A 22961-nucleotide genomic window follows, 5' to 3' on the forward strand; every position below is an offset into this window, starting at 1 on the left:
TTGTTGACATAAACAAAAAGAAATAGGCCATTATTTCCCGTTAGGCCTACTGGTTCACTTACAGTTTCAAACTAGTTTTATGACAAAATAGTGTACAAGAGGCAGTTAATAAATATCCAGATCACCGATTCTGATCTTAAAACACAAGTTTGTATGTTTTATCATCAAAGGATATCATGCAGGAAATTGATAGTTGCTACCTTACTCAGAAAAGGGTTAATGGTCAATCAGCTATCAAAACATAATACTTGTGAATGGGCAAGAGTTTGTTTGTCAACGTAATTGATATAAAAACTAGGCCTAGCTACTAATGCCTTGATGAATACATTTTGCTACAACACTAAAACTAACCGGGCTAAGGCGAGGGGCATTTCAATAAAATATGGAATGGTCAGTCAATATACCTCTTAAATAATCACATGGCAAAGTCGTTTTCGCTTTCCCAACAGAAGAAGGCAAAGTTTACATTTTTAGGCGACTTGTCACCCATTTACGAATGGCATTTTGTCTAAGTATTCTAAGGTCACGTTCACTGCTTATTCCGCTACATTCGGAAATGAACACAATAACGAAAGCTAAAGTTTTTTATTTGATGTACTTTTATAAATGACCACATGTACATCTCTGAATTCAATCACTGTAAATATCAGTACATTTTCCCACCCAACTGCCAGTCAAAGCCTTTGAACTTGTTGCCCTGCTATTGAATCATGTTCTTTTTGATGTACTCTTATAAAATGGCAACATGTGTGTACATCAAGGGATCTTTCAGTCACTGGATTCTGTCACTGTAAATATCAGCACAGCTAATTGATCAACACATTTTCCCACGAAGCAAGTGGCTAAAGAAGGACTGGCTAGTCTTTAAATTTTGCCGCACACCTATTACATGCGTATGGAGGACTCCTGCCTTAGTGATTTTCTGTGTCTCAGATCAAAAATTGGCATCCAAATACGCATAATTAAGCGTTTTCAAAATCTCTTTATAACAAGTAGTCCTGGATGTTAATGTCAATATCATTTTAGCTTTACACGTATCTATAAATTCATCTAATTGGCACAGGATAAGGATCAAAAACTTGTAAAATACACAATGAAAAATGTACATGGGTTCAAATTCTTTTAGTATGATGTAGCTATTTATTCATCAGTATTTTGCTACAGAAAGCATGCACACCAGGTTTGTTGTTCTTATTTTGTGGAATAATTATTATTCTAACAAATATTGTATGGTCTTAGTGGGTTTGCAATAGTGTTTTGTACATTTCATGCTTATGTACAGAACAGGTGCCATTCACAATCTGATGGATGCCAGTGAGAGCTCATGTACTGTTAACCTTGTAGTTCACAATTACATCATAACTTTCAAAGTTTGGAAAGTGACATCATCATTCAGAAGATATTATTAATGATGATTCTCATTAACACACATCTGTAATGCTTTATCTGATAGGCTAATAAAAATTAGTGGACTGGGAATTCCACAAGTCAGCAGAATGTGAACTTTTATTTGTGTCTGTGAGATCTCCATGTAGGACTGTAGAGATCTGATTTTAATTAGATTTGGGTACCATTTTGTGTACAGCAACTTTTTTCCATCTCCATTCCAGACCAGTAGTACATTAATGATAGATTTTATTGCTTTTATGCATGACCGTAACAGATACCTAGATGGAGTCCCAGGACGTGCTATACATTCCAATGCTTCTTTCAGCTATACTATAGCCCTGGGAAGGGGCAGAGTTGATGGTGTGTAACTTAGTATTGTGGATGGGAACACGTCAGTACGTTTTCTGTAATTATATTTTTAAAAAATGTTTTCAGAGTCTCACAGATTTTGAAAATCCTCAAAAAAAATTAAAAAGTGTTCAAAGTTTTTGAAAAAAATGCGTCAGATATGCTTTAACATCACTTTAAATGTCCTTGAACTTTGGCAGTATTTGACTTGTTACTATTAAGTACTTTATTTTTACCTATTTATTTAATTTTGGGGTAAACTTATTATTCTAATCTTCTATTTATCGCACATTAAATTTATTCAGATGCTTTTCCTATTATCCGTTGTCTTATAGCCAGACTGTGATTGTTTTTTACTGAAACCTTTAAATTATAATTGTGTAACTGGTGGTAAACCAATCAAGACAAATGGCTGATGAAGTATAGTGAATGTTCACCTTGTCATGTGCTTTAACAATATGCAAAGGTATACTCAATCACAAATGGATTACAGATCCCAAGTAATCAAAGATTAGGGAATTCAAAAGGTACAAGTCCATGGCAACATGCACTTTGTGTATAAAGTTAAGTGATTTGGCGGGGGGGGAATCAGAGTATACCTTACCTTTCCTCGCAGATGAGGACTAAAATACTTTTGAACCGACAGTCAGTTTTCAATCCTATGAACAGTCAATAATGACTTCTCTTTTGAAGACAGATTCTGAGAAAATTATGTCAGCTACAAATTCCCTTTCCACCTTGTGATGGAGCAAAACCCATATTTGGGCAAGGTTTCTCTCCCAGACAATTGCAGTTGATGTTGACAGATTCATTAAGAAGGAAGATGCCAAATGGGAATTAACATTCACCATTTAAACAAATTGTCACATAAAGATCTAAATGAAATGCCCAGGAATTAAATAATCTTACAGAAAATAGAGTAGAATCCCAGAAAATGTAAGATGTGTAGATTGGAAATTAGTAATGACAGTACCATTATTGTATGTATGTAGATGTTTATATTTCAAGACAAACTTATCACGATTTAATTTATTGGATGGAAAATGGACTCAATATAAATACAGTTCAAAAAAGTTTAAAATTCGACTTTAAAAAGTGGTTAACTGAATTTAAACAAGCAACTAAAAATTGCTTATATTTGGTCCAGAGATTTTATTTGAACCATCAGCTTTTACAGTTGCAATTTGTGCCCATAGATGATGATGATGATGATGATATTTTAGCTAAATGGGTTACTAAAATCAGAAATTGTAGAACTTGTTAATAAATAATTATGTAAATCAATATATTTTCAGAAATTAAAATTGGTTCCAAGGTCATTGAAGGAAAGACGAAGATCGTATATGATCTTCCAGACCAACCTGGCAAGGTTCTGATTCAGTCAAAAGATCGCATCACAGCTGGAGATGGAGAAAGAGCACATGATATGAAGGGGAAGGCAGCCATCTCCACAGCAACTACAGCAGCCATATTGGAACTGCTGAACAGTGCTGGTAGGCATGAACCATCAAAACAAAATTGGATATTAATTAGTTACCCGAGGAATGTTTCTGCTTTCACCTAATGAAATCATTAAAATTAAGTGGATTAGGAGTAGGGGACAGTTACTTCTTGCTTGATTTTCCATACCTGCCAAACCTTATGATTTTGCCTAAGGTCTTATGGAAACAACCCTTAAAATGTGGACTTAAAGAGTAAAAGCACAAATTATAGGAATACGAGTGTTGGCTTTAAAATCATGTTACTGGCTTGTTTGTGTTTTATTCGGATCAGGGTTTCATATTAGATTCATTGGAGTTGATCAGAGAACCAGACAAATTTTACAGGAGTACCTCAGTTGCTTTAAATAGTATGTATTTTATGATGCAAAATGTCTGAATGATCAAGCTGTTGTTGTTTTTTAATGGCATCCGACAATAGACAGGTCAGGACCAAAAAAGGGACAATACAAATATTAAAAAGTTTTAAAAGCACAGAAGAATAAAAAGTAATATTCAGATCATTTGGGGAAAATAGCAGGAAGGGCAACAATTACATTTAGTGGACTACATGACACAAAGATTTTTGTATGTCACATGACAGGGAGGATGAAAACCGTCGCCACAGACCACATGAAATTTAAATTTTGTAAAGGATTACATCAAGTAGAAAAATGGCAGGAAGCTGTTGAGCTACCTAGGGTTTGGAACTGCAGTTTATGAAACAGTACTGGAGGTAATTAAGATTCAAATAAACATTACAAACTTTTTAGTTCAGCACAATTTTTACCATTGGTTCATCAGCCTTTAATCACACATGGACTTTTTTAATGTTTTCCAGTTTGACAATAGCAGTACATGATATTTTGTTACACCTTACTGAAAAGATCTTGTTAGGGTTGGCAGTTCTGGATCTTCCGTGAAGGTATTCATTGAATCCACATGCCAACATACATGCTAACCATTATGCTTTTGGCGTAATTGCGCCTTACGCATAGCTGTATTCGGATTACGTGTTTTCGGTATATCACCCTCCCAAAAAAATTAATAATTTGTTTTCTCATTTTGATTAACAGTCCACAGACCGTATTCTAGAAAAGACGGCTTCTGTGCAACTACGACATAAGAGTACACTTATCTGAAGACTTACATGAACTTTCCTAACAGTATTATGTTCTATTTTTAGCAGTTGCCCTATGCCCAGAAACATGCCGGTTTCTACTTTTAACTTGTGACCTCCGTTTCTATATATAGCAGCTGCAGGAAAGGCTGCTGATAAATTAGAACTCCAAAAGTATCAAATTGGCACTCTACCTGACAATATACTTCATGTGAACAAGAGTTGATTTTTTTCATCTTATTTCCCACCTAAAAGACCCAGTAACTCGGAAATATAAATTTCCTCCTCTTTGTCAGATTATGAAAGGAATATTGGTTCTTTACCATTCTAATGCTGACTGTGAGAGATTGTTCAGTATTATTAACAAAAATAAAACTGAATTCAGATCCAGGCTCTGTAACCCAGCACTTAGTGCAAAACATTCATAGTCACAGCTAGTACAACGTGTTTTGAAATGCAATACGAATCTATTGCTTTTTAAAGTTCAAAAGTGTTATGTACAAAAACTCGAAGCAGTAATTGATGTTAAAGTCCAGCAGGATAAATAAATCATTTTGTGCATATGCTCATTGAATTTTTATTATATGTGGAATACTCTTTTTGTCCACTTGGATTACACTTTTTCTTTGCCAGAGGTTAGCATATGTGTGCCAGTGGCAAATTAATTATTTAAAAAGACAGACGAATAATTGAAATGGCTTGCCATTAAAAATTCCATTCTAAATTCCCACCTCCACATCCCTTAGCAGTGATCCTGGGTTCAAAATGCAAAATCCACTACATGTATGATTCATCTTTTGCTCAGAATGCATATGCGCAGTTTAGACAGAAAATATTTGAAAATAATTTATACATTTGACTTTCAAATGATTATATAGACCCCAGGCATGGGAGTCTGAGATGTCACCATCCAACTTCTTCATTTTTGGGGCCTGTTTATGCGTCATGTTTCAGTTTTATTTAATTCGTCATGTTTGTTACAAACATTTATTATGTAGTTTGTGCATTAGAGGAAATGTGCATATTTATAACTCCGTTTCTATCATGTTTGAATTCAATTGTGGGCAAAAGTTGGTGTCTTTTTCAGTTGAGAAAATTTGTAAGCTTTCGAAATTGTGATTTCCATTTATCTAGAGAATGTGAACTCAAAAACAACTTTTGTTTAACATTAAGGTGTCCTATATATCCATTTACTGGCTGGAAAATACAAATCACATTGTATTGCAGTACAGAATGTCATTAATTTAATCCATAGTGACATTTGCATTTTATTTCACCAAAAACAACATCCACAGAATACAGTTAATCACATTTTTGATTTATAAAATAATAAACATATCACCGCATGACCTTTTCAGTTGGTGGAAAGGGGGGATGAAGAGAGTGACAAGAAATTTAATAAAATCATCAGTCTACAGAATAAAATGATCAGGAGATTCAGATCGTGCAGTGAAAGCACGAGAAGAGACAAACAAATACCCCAAAATAAATGTGACAAATGGTTTCCTGTTTCAAGAGAAATGTAAAAAGGAAAGGCAAGCATTATAAATCCTCTTTGACTTTTAAAGACATATTTGGGAGGACTAGATGGTATAGTATATTGTGGGATGAGCACCGATGCCGTCTTTCCTAGCTGTCCACTTGATCTTTCATCAGTTTGGTTTATACTTCGCTGTGTACATGTTCAACAAGAGTATAATTTATTCATGTTTTTTGATCCCATGTAAGATTCAAAGGTCATAGCTAAAGGACATGCATAAAATTTTTGGGCCATGATCAAAATTGAGGGGATAGGTTTGGTGGACTAAGGGGCAAAAATGTTATTTAAAATTAAACACATTTCCTAAAGTGAAGTTCTGCAAAGTTTGCGGTTTTCGTGGGTCATGCATGAATCGACGTTTCAGACAGTGTGATTTCTTCCTGGCCAGATAGAGCCAAGTGAAGGGGAAGATAACGCGGTGTAAGTAAGAGATCATGTCTTATGTTTCCGTAACTGGCTCTGAAAGTTGAATAATAAATAATTTGTATAAGTATTGAAAACTTCCTATTTTTAATATTAACACATTAACCCCTGGAAGTTTTTGTCATTTTCATCTGAAAATTGAGTAGGAAATACATTTTGAAAGCTATTTCTGAATACATCCTAAAACACCAACTTTCCAGGTGATCTTCCAATAACATACTGCCTAATTGTGTTAGAAACATTGTTTTTCATTGGCTATTTTGACCCATTATTTTAATATCGAGACCATTCTTTATTCGAAATGCCCATCTTTTCCTACTTTTTCCAAAGGTTCATCTATCTGTCTGCAGTTCATACTGGTCTGCCTTACATCTGAGACCAAAAAGTCTAAAATCCAAACAAAATCGGATTCTGACCACTTGCGAATTTTGGGTAGAAAAATATGAGGTCTTTCCTTCTGTATTTTGTAGTGCAACTAGAAATTCCGGATTATTTGGTATCATCGTAGAGTTACTTCTTTCTACCTTTCTATAATACCACCCACTTTAGTGTATCATACATGACCTCGACGCTACAGAGCTCGGCAGTAGGCTACTACCTCCTGCCATGTAAACACGTTACCAGGGGTTAATGTGTAAAGAAATGTGGCACACCATCATTACGGCTATTCCATTTAAACATAAATGGTACCCAGGGAAGGTACTTTTTACAAAAATATATGCCATGGTACTCCGATTACCCAAATAGTTCTTATGAAAATGATACAAAATTCTAAATACATCTATGGGTGACTATTCTAATTTAAAGTGCCTTCCCTGGGTCCTGTGTATATTTTACTGGAACAGCCCTTAAACACTAACATAAAAAATAGTTGACTAACACTCTTAAGAGAGGAATCTTTGCTATGCTTTCAGATAAAATGTCTTCATATTTTTTAATGGATGGGGGGTAGGAAAGGCTTGGGATTTAACTGGCTTTCTTAAGTTTACATTTGTGTCATTGCCATTAAAATTGTAACAGAGCTTTTTAGACTGTATCAGAAGCTTTGAAATTAGCAGAGAAGATTACAGTATGAATCTACTGTTATATGCCTACAGACATAACTACTAAATGTTTACAACTCATTCTTGACGCAGAATATTAAAGAATTGAATAGGTAGTAGGCACCAGTTTTTTTGCAAGATAAGGTCAGCTTAATTTTCCAGTCATGAATGAGTGTCACTTTTGCCCAAATCACCTGGTGTGACGTTGCTTTATGTGTTTTTGTTTTCAGGCATCAAGACACATTTTATCAGCCAAAACACAGATACTGCTTTTATTGCATACAAGTGTGACATGATTCCGCTAGAATGGGTGACAAGACGAGTTGCAACGGGGTCATTTCTGAAGCGCCACCCAGGGGTCAAAGAGGGCTACAGATTCTGTCCACCTAAACTGGAAACTTTCTTCAAAGTATGTAATAGTATTATTAGTACAACTTGATGCAGACTGGAAGAACATTTTAGATGGCTTAATATCCATCGTCCATCCATTAGCACTAGTGTTTCTTCTTTTAATACATTACCAAATCATAATATCTGAGGAGAACTACTACTAACACCTCGTAGATCCAGCCCTCCCAGATACTACTTTTAGCTCGAGGGAGCTAAAAGTTGTTTACCGATTTATTTGGCGATTGGGCAGAGTGATCTCCCATTACAGATAAGACTTGGCTGCACAAGTTGAGAATATCCCAGTTATTACTAGAGTGGAGGGCACGCTCCTTATGGATGTAATTGTGGGGAAGATGTATGTGTATTATGATTGGGTAAGTATTTTCAGAGAAACATATTATACTAGGAAAATTTGGAGTCTTCTTCGAACACGTTACCCAATCAAAATACCTCAGGAGAATAGGTAAGAGGTGGTGGGAGGTACATTCTCTTTACCCCGGAGATACAGTCTGTGTTCCCATAAGATAATGAGACAACAGCTAGGTAACCCAGAGGTGGGCAAACTTTCCAGTGCAAGTGCCACATACACAAATTTACACCTTGTCGTGGGCCGCATAGTTCATTAAGTAAAATAATTAATATTTGAAATAGCAAAAACAAAAGGTTTTTCTAAATAACATCATAATTAATTTTCAGTTGTTAATATTTGAAAACTTAAACTTACATTTCAAAAGAAGCTCATTTATTTGATAAACAGAGTAACATAGAGTCAGTGCGAATGATGACTTGTTCCTAGGCCGCATGAAAACCCTTGGCAGGCCCTGGTTTGACCACCCCTGAGGTAACCCAACCAGAGGAGACTTCGTCTGTCGGGGTGCAGCTTCAAAAAGATTTTTAAATTCCCGACACATCCATCCAATGTAAGTCATGAAGCTGTGTCTTAGGATGCTGTCAATCGATCTGGAAGGGACACTTGATGACCTGCGGATATAGGTCCTGCCAGATTGAATTGACCTCTCTGGGATGACAGATCAGTGCAGTCAGTAATAATGTTTGTTACAAACAATGGAAACAATGCAGTGCTGACATATTTAAGTTTTCTTGAAGTGTGGCTGTGCAGTGTTAACATTTTTGATAGCTTTCATGAAGTTTGACTGCAGAGTTGAAATTTTTGATGGCTTTCTCAAAGTGTGACTGCATTGTTGACATTTTTGATCGCATTCCTTGAAGTTTGACTGCAGTGTTGACATTGACAGATTTTCTTAAAGTGTGGCTGTGAATTTTTGACTGCTTTTCTTGAAGTGTGATTGTGCAGTGTTGAAGTGTGATTAATGTAATATAAAGTTGATGCATCCAGCTGTAAATGGGTTTGACAAGTTTTTATGCACACATCACTTGTCAGCACACCACTGTTTGCATGAGTAATAGCTGATCCACTTGGAAACAAATATACAGAAATGTTGAGCTTTAGTTTTCATTCCAGTTCATTTGCAGTTCTCCATTTGAAAAGGTGCATGTGACTGTATTTGAGGTTCTGCAGATGATGTAGCAGATGAGAAAAACCTTGTCAGTTTTCTCTGAGCCATTGTGGTTCTAGCAACAACCTTCTCTGGTACTTAACAATTGGAAAAAAAACTGCCTAAAATTTTGTGTCCATGCTTTGTTAATATAATCATTAGAAGTCATTTGCTAACTGTGGTTGGAATTGTTGATACTGCAATCACTCAAGGTGGAAAAATATCAGTCAAACTGAGAAACACCATGGATGAAACAATTTCTTATTTATTGATTGAAATATCGTTTATTTCCTGTGTGAGGTTTGAAAACTCTGCTTTTCGTGATGGTGTCACATGTTCAGAGGCAAACAGTAACAACTTTGATTCACATCAGTCTCATGACCAAGTAGTCACATTAGCTTAGTAGTTATTGTGGATGACTTATGTGACCATAAGTGGGGATTTGAATCTTGCCTAGGTCAGGTAAGGTCTATCACTGTCACATTTGCTTGAACATGGTACTTAACTCTGGTTGGCTGGGCATAATAAAACTTTTTTGTCCTAATGTGACTCCCAAGATCAAACCTCGTTTTCTGATATGCAGTTAGCAATATAGTTTTTATAAGGACTATAAGCATTCATGGGTTGAAATTTCACTTTTCCAACTTGCAATGGCAAGTTGAAAATTTCTAGTTGTTGAGTGAATTTTCTGATATTGATTTGATGCTGACCAGTGTTTCTCTTTAATGAAAAGGATACTATATCAAGAATATTTCCAAATTAATCCTTTCTGCAGGAAGTTTGGGAGGGGGGCATCTTTTGTTTGTTTATTTTGCATCAAGCTCACACAAGCACTTGGCTTACACTGATCAGGAATGAAAAGCAGTTATCACTTGGAGAACAGACTGGTCCCAATTAGTAATTAATTACATGTAGTCTTAGAAGGATTGCATAATAAATTCTGGAAAAAGTACCTTTCACATAATTGAATTTAGGTCACTTGAAGATTTCTATTATAACTGCATGTGTAAGAGTTTATTTTGGGCAAGTAACAATTTCTAGTACTTGCCTGACTGGGAAAGTACCAGTTTCTAGTACTTGCCTGACTGGGCAAGTAACAATTTCTAGTACTTGCCTGACTGGGCAAGTAACAATTTCTAGTATCTGCCTGTCTAGGCAAGTAACAATTTCTAGTACTTGCCTGACTTGGCTGGTGGATTTTTGGAGATTTTTCAACCCCTGACATTGATGTTTCCTGCAGGATGATGCCAACCATGACCCACAGTGGTCATATGAGCAGTGTGTGGCAGCCAAACTTGTCCGTGGAGGCATAGAGATTGGCCCAGCAGAACTGGACATCATGAGCAAGACCACAGTGACAGTGTTTGAGATTTTGGAGAGATGTTGGGCCTCACAGGACTGTTCGCTGATAGACATGAAGATTGAATTTGGAGTTCAGCATGATACAGGTATGTTAATTTGAGAGTTTTATCCTATATTCATTTTGTACAGTGCTATTTAAACTTTCATTAGCTACTTAAGAAGGTTGAACACTACTGTGGTCCTACTAAATTATGGATAATATAGATGTTTGATTGCGCTTGGTTTTACACTCACTGCCTTAAATTGATGAGATCGGTCAGATTGAAATAGAAAAAAATGTAAAGTTGTAAAGAATAGCATTACAGGTGACAATTTGTGCACTTTCATTTTGACGCCATTTATATTGAAGAAAATTTAATTTTGTGCCACTGTACTCATTTTTATGCCATTGCTGGTGCCATGTGATTTGGCTCATGTGCAGATCTGTGCATTATACATTTGGGTTATGCCAATTTCAATTAAAGCCATAACCTCAGCACATGTCTATGGCATATCAAGTTCACCTGTGCTGATAATGGAAGAAAGAATAACAACATGGTGTATCAAAATTATTTTTAATACTTATTACATCGAATCTTCACTTGAGTGAAACTGCTGTCATTATTCCGCAAATATAATAATGACAAAAAATTGATTTTATTCTCTTCAGTTTCTTATGATTTAAGGCTTAAGCTGTGATCCATCTCAATAATCTAAAGTTTAGATACAGCAAACATAAACATGTCATTCTAGTAACAGGTAATAAACTTTCCTCTTGAAATTTAAATCTTTCTGAAAGCACATCTTACTTTATCCACATATTTTAATTGCAAAGTAATAGACTATGAAATACTGATACTAATGTTTGATGCGTCAGTACTAATTCAATACTATATATGTAAATTAATGCATCATTATGTACATAAACTAATTCAACACTATATAAACTAATTAAGCCCACTTATCCACTAACTAATGATAATTATACACTAGAGAACAGTAATAAAGTTCACACTTCATTGATTTTTGGACATAACCTTTGAATAAGCACTTCAGGTTTTGTACTACACATATAGTTGTTACATAAATAATTCTGCAGTTGCAGATGTATTCCGCATGACCAGCTTTCTCAGAGCAAAAGATATGAGTTTTATCTTCAACCACTTTCCTCAGCTGCATGTCTAAGGATGTATAGCCTGCTGATTGCATAGAGGAAGGGGCAGTTGTTACTTTTGTGTCCAGTTCACATTTGCAATGATGACGTGATCCACTTAACACATTCATCAAAATGTACTGATGTTGCAACTTTATGGGATAAGTGGTTCAGGCATGAGATGTTGATTGTTATGTTTCAGTTACCACTTGGCTTCGTGTTGTTTGGTTGCTGCAGCTGTTTCATATTGACCATTCAGACAAAGACATGGTGTTAGGTATTGACCTTGACATTGTTTGGTATGTGCTCATACTGGCTGTAGTATTGTTTTAGCCACAGAACCACCATCATTTGTTAATTTGCAAAATAAAATACGTCTAAAGAATCAATTTGACAGGCCAAATCCACAAATTAAGTAAAATGTCTATGTATATATATATATATATATATATAAGGAGATTTGTGAGTATGTTATTTTGTGCAGTTGGACCAAGAATAAAATGTGCGTTTCCTATTGCACTGGTTTTAAAATTATGTTTTCTTTTTTTTAAAACATGTATTTTTTTAAGGACTTTTTTGTACCATGGGGAAAAGTACTAGGGTCAGCAATGAGAAACAGGAATAGTTGACCGATCAGACACAATTTTTTTGTTTGGTCGAATGTTATACAGATAAATAGTTATGATATATTTTTATTGATTGAAAGAATTGCTAACCTTCTTTCTGGGAAGAGTAGCATGTTTCAGTACAGTGGACTTTACCACAATAGTTTTGGGGGACATGGGTCTACACTTGAATTATTAGACAGACGACATAGGTCTAGTTGAATATAACATATGATTGGTATAATAAGGAAGTATACAGTTTCATTTCAGAAAATCCTCCTTTTTGCCAAGGACCCTCATGCTTTTCTCTGACCTTTTTTCAGGGAAGGGTAATGTGTTTCAAGACAGTTGACTTCTGAAAGTACCACCACAATAGTTCTAACAGTAAAAGTGTTGGAGAAAAACATGTTACGTCTACACTGGAATTTTTAGACCGACGTCATAGGTCTAGTTGAATATAACATATGATTGATATGAGGAATGATACTTAATCCAGTTTCACTTTAGAAAATTCTCCTTCTCTTTCTGTGTGGAGGATTGGAACCCCCTTTGCTGGGCAACCATGGAAGGGATCACCCTAAATGTTCATAATTCTGGCACAAATATTCTGCCAAACAGCCTGTCAAGGATCGACAGGGTTGTCCTTTTGGAATGGTCTCTACACCAATTTGTAGCAGATTGGCTGTTCAGACTGTAAGAGATAACTTGGTTGCAACAAGGCTGAACAACAAGCTCCCCTCTTACATTTCCAGAGTCCTCGACCAGGGGGCCTGGACAGTGGATGCCCTCCAGTTGAACTGGGATTCTTTGTTTGTTTTCACCCTCCCGCTGTGCAGAATTATTATGCAAGTGCTCAAGTCCAGATCTTCACTGCATAGCTCATTTTGATAGCCTCAATGATCGCAATTCAGCAGTCTTCTCGACCTGTTGGTTGACCAGTCACATGACATGCATTGCCTCGCTGTTGCAGCACAAATGATCTCTGATGCACAGTAGTTTACAAGAGTCTCCACCTTCATGCCTGGCTCATCTTAAATGATATGTCTGCTAGGAGAAGTTTTTGACCAAGGTTGCAGATTGCATCATTCAGGCCAGGAGACAGTTTCTGCACAATGTTCAGTAGAAAAGGCATTAATCCTAGCTGTCCCTATGTGAGCATAGTGGTAGTTTGGTCTCTTCTATTTAATGGCTATTGGGCAGTCATGTGCAACACAAGTCCTTTGGCCATGCCATTTGTTCACACCTTATATTTGCAATCTTAAGAGCTGCAAAGGTCATGTTCTCACTTGCTCTCTCATGCCTAGATAGAGTTTCTTGCATACATGCCAGCCATTGCGCTTACACGTTTTTGGTATATTCCCCTCCCCAAAAAATTAATAATTTGTTTTCTCATTTTTTTTATAACATCCACAGACCATATTCTAGAACAGATGGCTTCTATGTAACTACGACATAAGAGTATACTAGCACGATAACTCAACCCCACAACTCTGTGTTGATACTGATGGATGAAGATTTGCATGCACTTTCCTAATAGTATTATGTTCTATTTATAGCAGTTGCCCCATTTCCAAGAAACATGCTGGTTTCTGCTTTCAGTTTTTGACCTTGGTTTCTATTTATAAGAGCTGTATGGCTTAGTTAGGAGAGAACAGACTGGTTTTCTAACTTTTAATCTTTGCTTGCAGATTCTTTGTTCTAACTAATTCATATCTGGTACAGAGCCAGTCTGGAGGTATGTGGCGCAAAAAGTCCATTCAGATTTATTCTTGTCGATGCGTGTGTTAGAGCAAAAATATTTTAAAAATAATTTCACAGATGGATTAGGAAAAGTTGAAATACAGAGTTCCATTCTAGGGCAGCTTCACGCACCTTGCAGGCTGCGTGGAAAGGATTTTAATATTGGTCATGGTTGTAAAACAAAGAAACCTTGAATTAGCTAGTTTTACTAACTCCAATACTAAGGTAATTTCTTATTTACAGCAGAACTAAATTGTGGACACCAGTTTTATAAAAGCAGAGGTGTTATCTACTGAGTTCTTATATAACATGGAATACCCGTAGCAGTAGAAGACTACATTGGTCCTTTGTTCAAACAGATGTTTCCTGATTCCAAAATTGCAGAAAATATGCATGTGCAAGAACAAAATTATCAAATATTGTTAGGTGTTTTGCAGAAGATACTTCACTTAAAATTTTAGAAGCCATGAAAACTGGACAACAGACAGGAGTAGTGATTATGACAAAAAGTTGTACCCAGTATGTGTAAGAGACTTTGACAACAAAAAGGGCAAAGTCAGAGTGCTCTTCTTTCATTAACAGAATTAACAGATTCCACTGAAGAAAATATTTTTTTATTTGCTTGATAATGCTTTGAATAAACTTAAGTTGGCAGAACTGTATGGGGGGTTTTCAGCTGATACTGCATTATTGATGACTGGAATTCATAAAAGAGTTGCATTCTATATTTTGAAAAATGTCTCCATCATTGCACATATCAGGTTGTCTCTGTCATATGATGCACCATGCTGCAGGAAAGGCTGCTGATAAATTGGAAAGAGATATCCTGAAGTATCAAATTGGCACTCTACCTGACAATGTGCTTCATTCAGACAGAGTTGATTTTTTCATCTTATTTTCCAGCTAAAAGACCCAATAACTGTAAGATATAAATTTCCTCTTTGTCAGGTTATGAAAAGAATATTGATTCTTTACCATTCTAAAGCTGACTGTGAGAGATTGTTCAGTACACCTCTCCCTCGATAACTTGCACACAATGGGGTCCACAAACATAGACCGCACTATAAGCGTGGTGCGAGTTACTGAGGGACCTCCAAAAATATTTAAAAACTGCTTTGATATCAAGAAAACCGTGGGGGTTTAGCAGCGTTAGGGAACTGGTCTGTTTAATGGCTGAATGCTCATTTTACAATTACGTTGATAAAAAATTTTTAATAATGTGCTTTTTCTAAATAAAGTTGTACGTTATTCAGTTTAAATAACATTTATTTTCAACATTTCCAACATATGCAAGATCGTTCCATCTGGTTTAAAAAACAGTCAAGTGTCCACGAAAAATCTGTATTACATCACTGCTTTTTGTTTTCTTGATGAGTTTGGTTCCCATAGTGGTGTTTAATAGTATCCTGCCAGATTGGGAGTCCACAGAGCAGGGAGCTAGACTAACTGTTTATACATAACCAAACAAGAATCATTTTTTTCAAAACTACGTGACATTTATTTCGTGAGTCAGTCATCTACATCAAAACTCAATTTTTTTATTATTCAGTTAGTACAGTATTGATGTCGTGATTTCATTGGAAGTAATAATATTTCATTTCATCCTTGAGGATAGTGCCAGTTCAAGAATTCTCTGAAACTTGCTTGTCCACAATGATCTGCATTTGAAATCAAGCTCTTTATTTTTACGAAATACTCATTTTGCTTGGCTGCCTTGTTATCTTTGATCATCTTTATGAAAGAGTCAGTTAATTTAAGGTAGTTTATGTTACATGCACAATAACATTATTACAGTATTCGATTGATCAATTGAAGTGAGTTCATACGACCAGGGCCGCTAGATTTGTAATTTTTGAGGATTTTCATGCCTTTTAACGTCTTTTATTCCACCTCCTTTATTTTATTTAAAGACATAATTAACGTGATAATACAAAGGAGACCAGCTTTTAATTCATTGCAACAATACAACAAATACTTCCACAAGTCAGTTACTATCAAAACTTGGTTGGCACTTAATTAGGTTCTCAGAGAAACGCTCGCAGACAAAGCGGTTATGGTAGATTGATGCATTTTACGTTTAATTACTAGAGGACACATTGCATTTATGACGCTTACACTTTAAAGGAACTAAAAGATAGAGCTAGAACACAAATTTCAATTGATAAAAAAATGTATTTAATTTAATTTAATTAATTTACTGCCTCCATTCGGTGTAAGTGACCTTTTCATTGATCAAAATTTTCTTAAATATCGTTAATTGTGGTGTACTAGGAATGTCACTTGGAAAGAAAATGTAAAAAAAAATTGTATGACACATTTTTAAATTTGATATTTCATAGTGTTGATTAAAATTTCCAGGTCCTATCTACCGTTTTCAACTATAAAATGAGCGATACATCAAAGTTTTCATTATCAATTTTGATCGTGCTTTTCTTCAAGTTCAACAAATAGGGATCAATTTTTCGGGTATTTTCTGGTTTAAAAAATTTGATCCACGCCTGACCCTGCGTTATAAGCAGGTTTACGAGTTATCAAGATAGTGGTGTATTGTTTACAAAAATAAAACTGAATTCAGATCCAGGCTCTGTAACCAAGCACTTAGTACTCTACTGGTGTGCCAAACATTCATAGTCTCAGCTGGTACAAAGTGTTTTGAAATGCAGTATGAGAGTCTGTTGCGTTTTAAAGCTCAAAGTGGTATATATGAAAACTTGAAGCAATAATTGATGTTAAAAGTCCAGATGGATAAATAAATCATTTTGTATATATGCTCATTGAATATTTATCATGTTATATGTGGATTACTCTTTTTCTGCTTGGTTTACTCTTTTTGTCCACTTGGATTACACTTTTTCCTTGCCAGGGGTTGGCATGTATGTTCTTGTGTGTGGTGTTCTTGTTTGTTTTTATATTTCAAACTCGCCACCCTACCCTACTCCATGAACCATTGGGTTTAGCCTCTTTTGAGAATCTTACCTTACAATCTGTTTCCCATCTTATCAGCTTCTGTGAGACAAAGGAGCAAGTTTCATGACATTTAATTCCAAAAGGTTGTTCACAGCTTCTTTGGTTGCTTCACTCCTTTTGGAGGTCCTCAGTCTATATTGTATCTGTGCAGATAATGATTTACATTTATTGTGCCTAGTTAGGGCTTTATGGTTTTGTTTGACCACTTTTGAAGGAAGAATAAAGGGTAGGAAGTGATTTTTACTTCTAAAGGGCTGCTCTTATGTGTTGCATTTCCAAAAGTCTGGACGAGGCCCCAAGTGGTCTAAAGCACTCTCCGTTATGGATCACTGCCATCTCACCTCTCTCTGTACCGGTTCGAGTCTTGGATTCAGCCAATGTGGGTATGTGAGAAAGCTTGCCAGTAGCTTCTCGTGGGTCGGTGGTTCTTTCCGGGGTTTTCCCAGGTTCTTCCTCCACCATTAATACTGGCTGCCATGTATAGCCTATCGTGTGCTGAAAAATGGTGTTAAACCCCACAACAACAACAACCAGAAGTCTGGACAGTCTTACTGAGAGAGATCTTTAATTCATTAAATCCAATGATAAAGTTAGAGCTTTTGCTACTTTGTGGATTTATTGATTTCATTCTTCATTGGAAGATGTTATTAAAAAAAACCATGTTTTGGCAGTCACAATCTACCATCTCCTTCTACATTCGGCCTTGGCACACCTGAACCAAGGCATATTTCACTTGGAGGCCTGGCACAAAAAGTGGTTCAAACTGATGACAACTTGGCAGTATTTATCACTCTTACCATATTGCACCTTATTTTGAAGTAAGAATGTCACACCTGGATGGTGCCTGATAGATTCTTCAGGAGAGTTCATCTATTCCACCGTAAGTCAAAAAATGAAGGGTGGGGGGAAGGACAAAAAAATCCATAATAGTGGCCATGATATAGTGTTAATATCTACCCAATTAAGTGGACACTGGCATGTCACTGATCCTTCATGTAGGACTCCATGATCACATTACGGTGTGTGCAACCCCAAAAAAACATGCTTTTTTTAAAAAAACATGCGTTGTTTTTTTTTTAAGGTCAAGACCAGTTTTCATCATTTGTAGCAGCATTTTATGGATGTGTCAACCCAAACATAATACAAGGGTTTGAATTAAGTAAATCCAGTTCTGTTTTTCTGTATAAAAAAATTGTAGTTATTGTCCCTGCTTGACTTCACTTTCCACTTACAGAGATTAAAACCAGATTTGGTATGATGCTTTACATTTGGAACGCTTAGGTCAGATTTCATTGTTTAAAATGGGGTGGGTGGGTAAATTTATTTAAAATATTAAACATTTATTGAGCATCTGACTTAGAACTCAATGACATGATATTGGTGGGTCATTCATCTTGTATGGATATTTGTGATTGCCACGAACAACAATTATCTTGAGATATTCTGCCCAATAACTTGGACTTAGCTAAATAAAGCAAACAAATTATTACTTTTCATTTTAATATATGTAATAGTCTTAAGTTTTTACAGGCAAACAATCTGCCCCTGTCCCAATAAAAGATATTGGAAGTCATGCAGTATATCCTATTTGAGCAATTTACTCTTGAAAATATTGTTTGCAATTGGTCCACCTTTAACACATTAACCCATATTGATGAGTTTAAGGGGCAGGAGGTAGTAGCCTACTGCCGAGCTATGTAGTGTCATGGTTATGCATGATACACTAAAGTGGGTGGTATTGTAGAAAGGTAGACAGATGTAGCTCTACAATGATACCAAATAATCTGGAATTTCTAGTTGCACTAAAAAATACAGAGGGAAAAACCTCATTTTTGGACCTGATTTTTTTAAACCCAAAATTCGCTCGTGGTCGGAATCCAATTTTGTGTCCTGATTTTAGACTTTTTGGTCTCAGATCTAAGGCAAACCGGTATGAACTGCAAACAGACAGGTGAACCTTTGCAAAAAGTAGGATAAGATGAGCATTTGGAATAAAGAGTGGTCTTGATACAAAAATAATGGGTCTGTTAAGCAAAAAAAAAAAGGATTCCAACTTTTACCCTTCTGCTTATGCGTAAGCCAAATAGCCAATGAAAAACTATGTTTCTAACACAACTAGGCAGTATTATATTGGAAGATCACCTGCAAGTTGTTGTTTTTGGATGTATTCAGAAATATCTTTCAAAATGTTTTTCCTACTCAAATTTCAGACGAAAACTACAAAAACCTCAAGGGGTTAATGTGTTAAAGAAATTACAGATCACAGGCCCCATTTTCACTCACCCAAGAAATAGCCTTCATATAATAGAACAGATGTGTATGCATTGCTTTTTAAGGATGGTCTCAGATGTTATTTATCTTTATGAACCCCTTGTCTCGAATTGTGTTTGGTGGATAAACCTTGTGATCCAGGTAAAATAGTGGGGGTAAGTCTGGGAAAAATTTAAAAAGGTTCAGATAACAAATTTATTTTCTTACAGGAGAGATCCTAGTTGCAGATGTAATTGATAGTGACTCCTGGCGATTGTGGCCTGCTGGAGACCGAAGACTCATGAAGGACAAACAGGTGTACAGAGAACTGAAGGAGGTCACACAGGAAGCTTTGGACACAGTGAAGAGGAACTTTGAATGGGTTGCAGAAAGAGTCACAGTAAGTTGTTGAAGTTGAAAATTAATAATCAGTGATATCATTGAAGGAATGAAAGGTGAAGGTGTCACTGCAGTCCGACGAATACGTATTAAATGTAACAACAATCTGCAGGACACCAACACCATTGTACTCACCTTCAACAGGCCAACTGTACCCAAAGTGGTAAAAGTTGGCTTTTTGCAAGTAAAGGTAGAGATTTACATTCCAAACCCCCTTCGGTGTTATAAGTGTCAAAAATACGGCCATCACGAAGACCGCTGCTCCAAAAGCCAAATATGTGGCCGATGCGGAGACAATGCTCATCAGGAATCTGATTGTAGAGCAACTCCGCATTGCGTCAACTGTGGAAAAGAGCACCACGCAAATTCTAAGGATTGCGATACCTGGAAACAGGAGAAGGAAATTCAGAGGGTAAAATACACAAATAATATTCCCTATCCAGAAGCCAGAAAACTTGTACAGGCGAAAACAGCCCATCCTTCTCCACTGTAGTGAAGAGCAATCCTAAAACAACGAAGGACACTCAAACACAAACAGAAGCACCCGATTCAACACCAAATTCAAACACCCCCCCATTACCAAGCACAGAAAAACACGGCATCTACTCAGACTACATTTAATAATACCCAACCACCGAAATCACCAAAAAGTAAAAAATCTCATGGAAACAGACAACAAAAGGGGTCAGATGACCCCATCAGACTATATAACAGGTTTGGAGACATTGAGAGCATGGATGCAGAAGAATCTGCTCTATGCGCTCAAGGTAGCTCCAGACCTAACAACAAAAAATTCACCCCCGTACTTCCTCCAGAGAAATAACCAGATTGCCTCCGCGAAAGGTCTAACTAGGTCCAGAGTCTCCAATATAAACTTATAATGAAGAACACCATCATACAATGGAACTGTAGAGGACTTAAAGCCAACTATCACGATATTCTTCTGCTTATAAACAAACATGATCCTGCAGTACTATGTCTTCAGGAGACTTTTTTGAAAGATACGGAGAACGTCACACTCAAAAACTACTCACTGTTTAACACCTACTCACAGAATGTTGACAGAGCCTCAGGAGGAGTCTCTGTTATTGTGAACAACAGAGCCCCTCATAGCTTCATCCATTTAAACACCAATTTACAAGCCATTGCTGTAAGCGTCACTCTACCTCAAGTGATTACATTTTGCTCTATTTACTTACCGCCAAACACTAACCTAGTACCAAACGAACTCGACAATCTTGTTCAACAGCTTCCCGCACCCTTTGTTTTACTTGGGGATTTTAATGCCCATAACATTTTATGGGGATCAAATCATATAAGTGACAGAGGTCACAAAGTTGAAGACTTTATTTCTAGACACAATCTGTGTCTTTATAACACCAAAACACCGACATATTTACACCCAGGCACGGGTACATACACATGCATCGATTTGACAATTTGTTCTCCTTCGATGCTTTTGGACTATGAATGGAAGGTCGCTGATGACCTTCACAGCAGCGATCACTTCCCAATCTCCCTTGTCAATCTTAACTCTACAATTGATGAAGTAATTCCACAATGGAATTTAAAGAAGGCCGACTGGGCCAAGTTTGAAACACTCTGTAAAACTAGGCTGAATGAGGATACAGTTTTCAATGTTAACGACGCCATTCAGCATTTTACATCTATTTTAACCAACATTGCAGAAGACTCTATCCCCAAGTCCTCAACAAACTGTAAAAGAACCCTAAAACCTTGGTTCACTAAGGAATGTAAGGAAGCCATACGACAACGCCGAGAAGCCTTTGAAAAAATTTAACAATCATCCGATGCCCTAGAATTTAAGTAAATATGGTATTCTCCGGGCCAAAGCTCGCCGCACAATCAAAGAAAGTAAACGAGCATCATGGAAGAAATATGTTTCCTCTTTAAACTCTTGTTCCTCAACTAAGAAAGTTTGGGACACGATCCGCAAAATAAACGGAAAGAGAAAATACAATTCTTTCCGACATCTGAAACTGAACAATAACAATTTTAGCTCAAAACGTGACATAGCAAATGTTCTTGCTGATACATTCTTTAAAAATTCCTCATCATCTAATTATTCCGAAGCCTTCCAAAAATTGAAAACTCAAAAAGTCACATTTAAAATTCACATCCAACTACTCGGAAAGTTACAACCAACTGTTTTCACTATCAGAACTTATGGAGGCTTTAGACAAGGCCCATGATACTTCCGCTGGGCCTGACAAAATACATTACCAGTTTTTAAAACATCTTCCAGAATCATCTTTAACATCTCTTTTGAAACTCTTCAATGATTTATGGATTACTGGTAATCTACCTAAGATATGGAAAGAAGCAACAGTAATACCAGTTCCCAAACCCAGTAAAGATAGCTAAGATCCTACCAACTATCGACCTATTGCACTCACAAGCTGCATGTGCAAAACAATGGAATGAATGATCAATTTTCGGTTTGTATGGTACCTGGAAACTAACAATTTAATATCTCCTTTCCAAAGTGGCTTTCATTATGGATGGAGCACCAACGATCATCTGGTTAGACTTGAAACATTCATTCACGATGCATTTATCAAGAAAGAACATTTAGTAGCGGTTTTCTTTGATTTAGAAAAGGCCTATGACACAACATGGAAGTACAGGATACTAAAAGACCTGGGTGTGCCCCAGGGCAGTATTTCATCTGTGACACTTTTCAATATCAAAATTAATAACATCACCAAGTCTTTGACTCCTGGTGTGGATTGCTCACTATATGTTGATGATTTTCTCATATGTTATCGGTCAAAGCACATGCATACAATTGAAAGACAACTACAGCAAAATATCAACAAGATTCAAAATTGGGCTAGTACGAACGGCTTCAAATTCTCTAAATCAAAAACGGTATGCCTGCATTTCTGTCAATTACGATGACACCACGATGAACCTAAACTCACGCTGGACGGAACACCTATTCCAGTTGTTGAGGAAACAAAATTTTGGGGTATTATCTTTGACAGAAAACTGACTTTTATTCCACACCTAAAAAACTTGAAAGCCAAATGCTTAAAAGCACTTGACCTACTTAAAGTAGTAGCGCACACTGACTGGGGTGCTGATAGAAAAGTCATCCTGAATTTATATAGAACGTTTATTCGCTTCAAACTAGACTATGGTTGCGTTGTGTATGGTTCAGCCAGAAAATCATATTTGAAAATGCTTGACCCAGTTCATCATCAGGGAGTAAGACTGGCTCTGGGAGCATTTAAA

The 22961-nt window shown here is 36.4% G+C and overlaps 1 protein-coding gene across 1 annotated transcript in view; it reads left to right on the plus strand.

Moving 5' to 3' along the window:
- The window catches only part of LOC149797962 (multifunctional protein ADE2-like), a 44093-nt gene that overhangs the window by 3163 nt on the left and 17969 nt on the right, over nt 1–22961 (plus strand). The window contains exons 2-5 of the mRNA XM_089963045.1: nt 3033–3230; nt 7572–7750; nt 10489–10696; nt 19535–19704. Of these exons, the coding sequence (XP_089819171.1) occupies nt 3033–3230; nt 7572–7750; nt 10489–10696; nt 19535–19704 (755 nt within the window). The remainder of the gene's footprint in view (nt 1–3032; nt 3231–7571; nt 7751–10488; nt 10697–19534; nt 19705–22961) is intronic.

This window comes from Sinohyriopsis cumingii, chromosome 6 (assembly GCF_028554795.1).
Source record: "Sinohyriopsis cumingii isolate HCF-2022 chromosome 6, ASM2855479v2, whole genome shotgun sequence".
Taxonomy (NCBI): Eukaryota; Metazoa; Mollusca; class Bivalvia; order Unionida; family Unionidae; genus Sinohyriopsis; species Sinohyriopsis cumingii.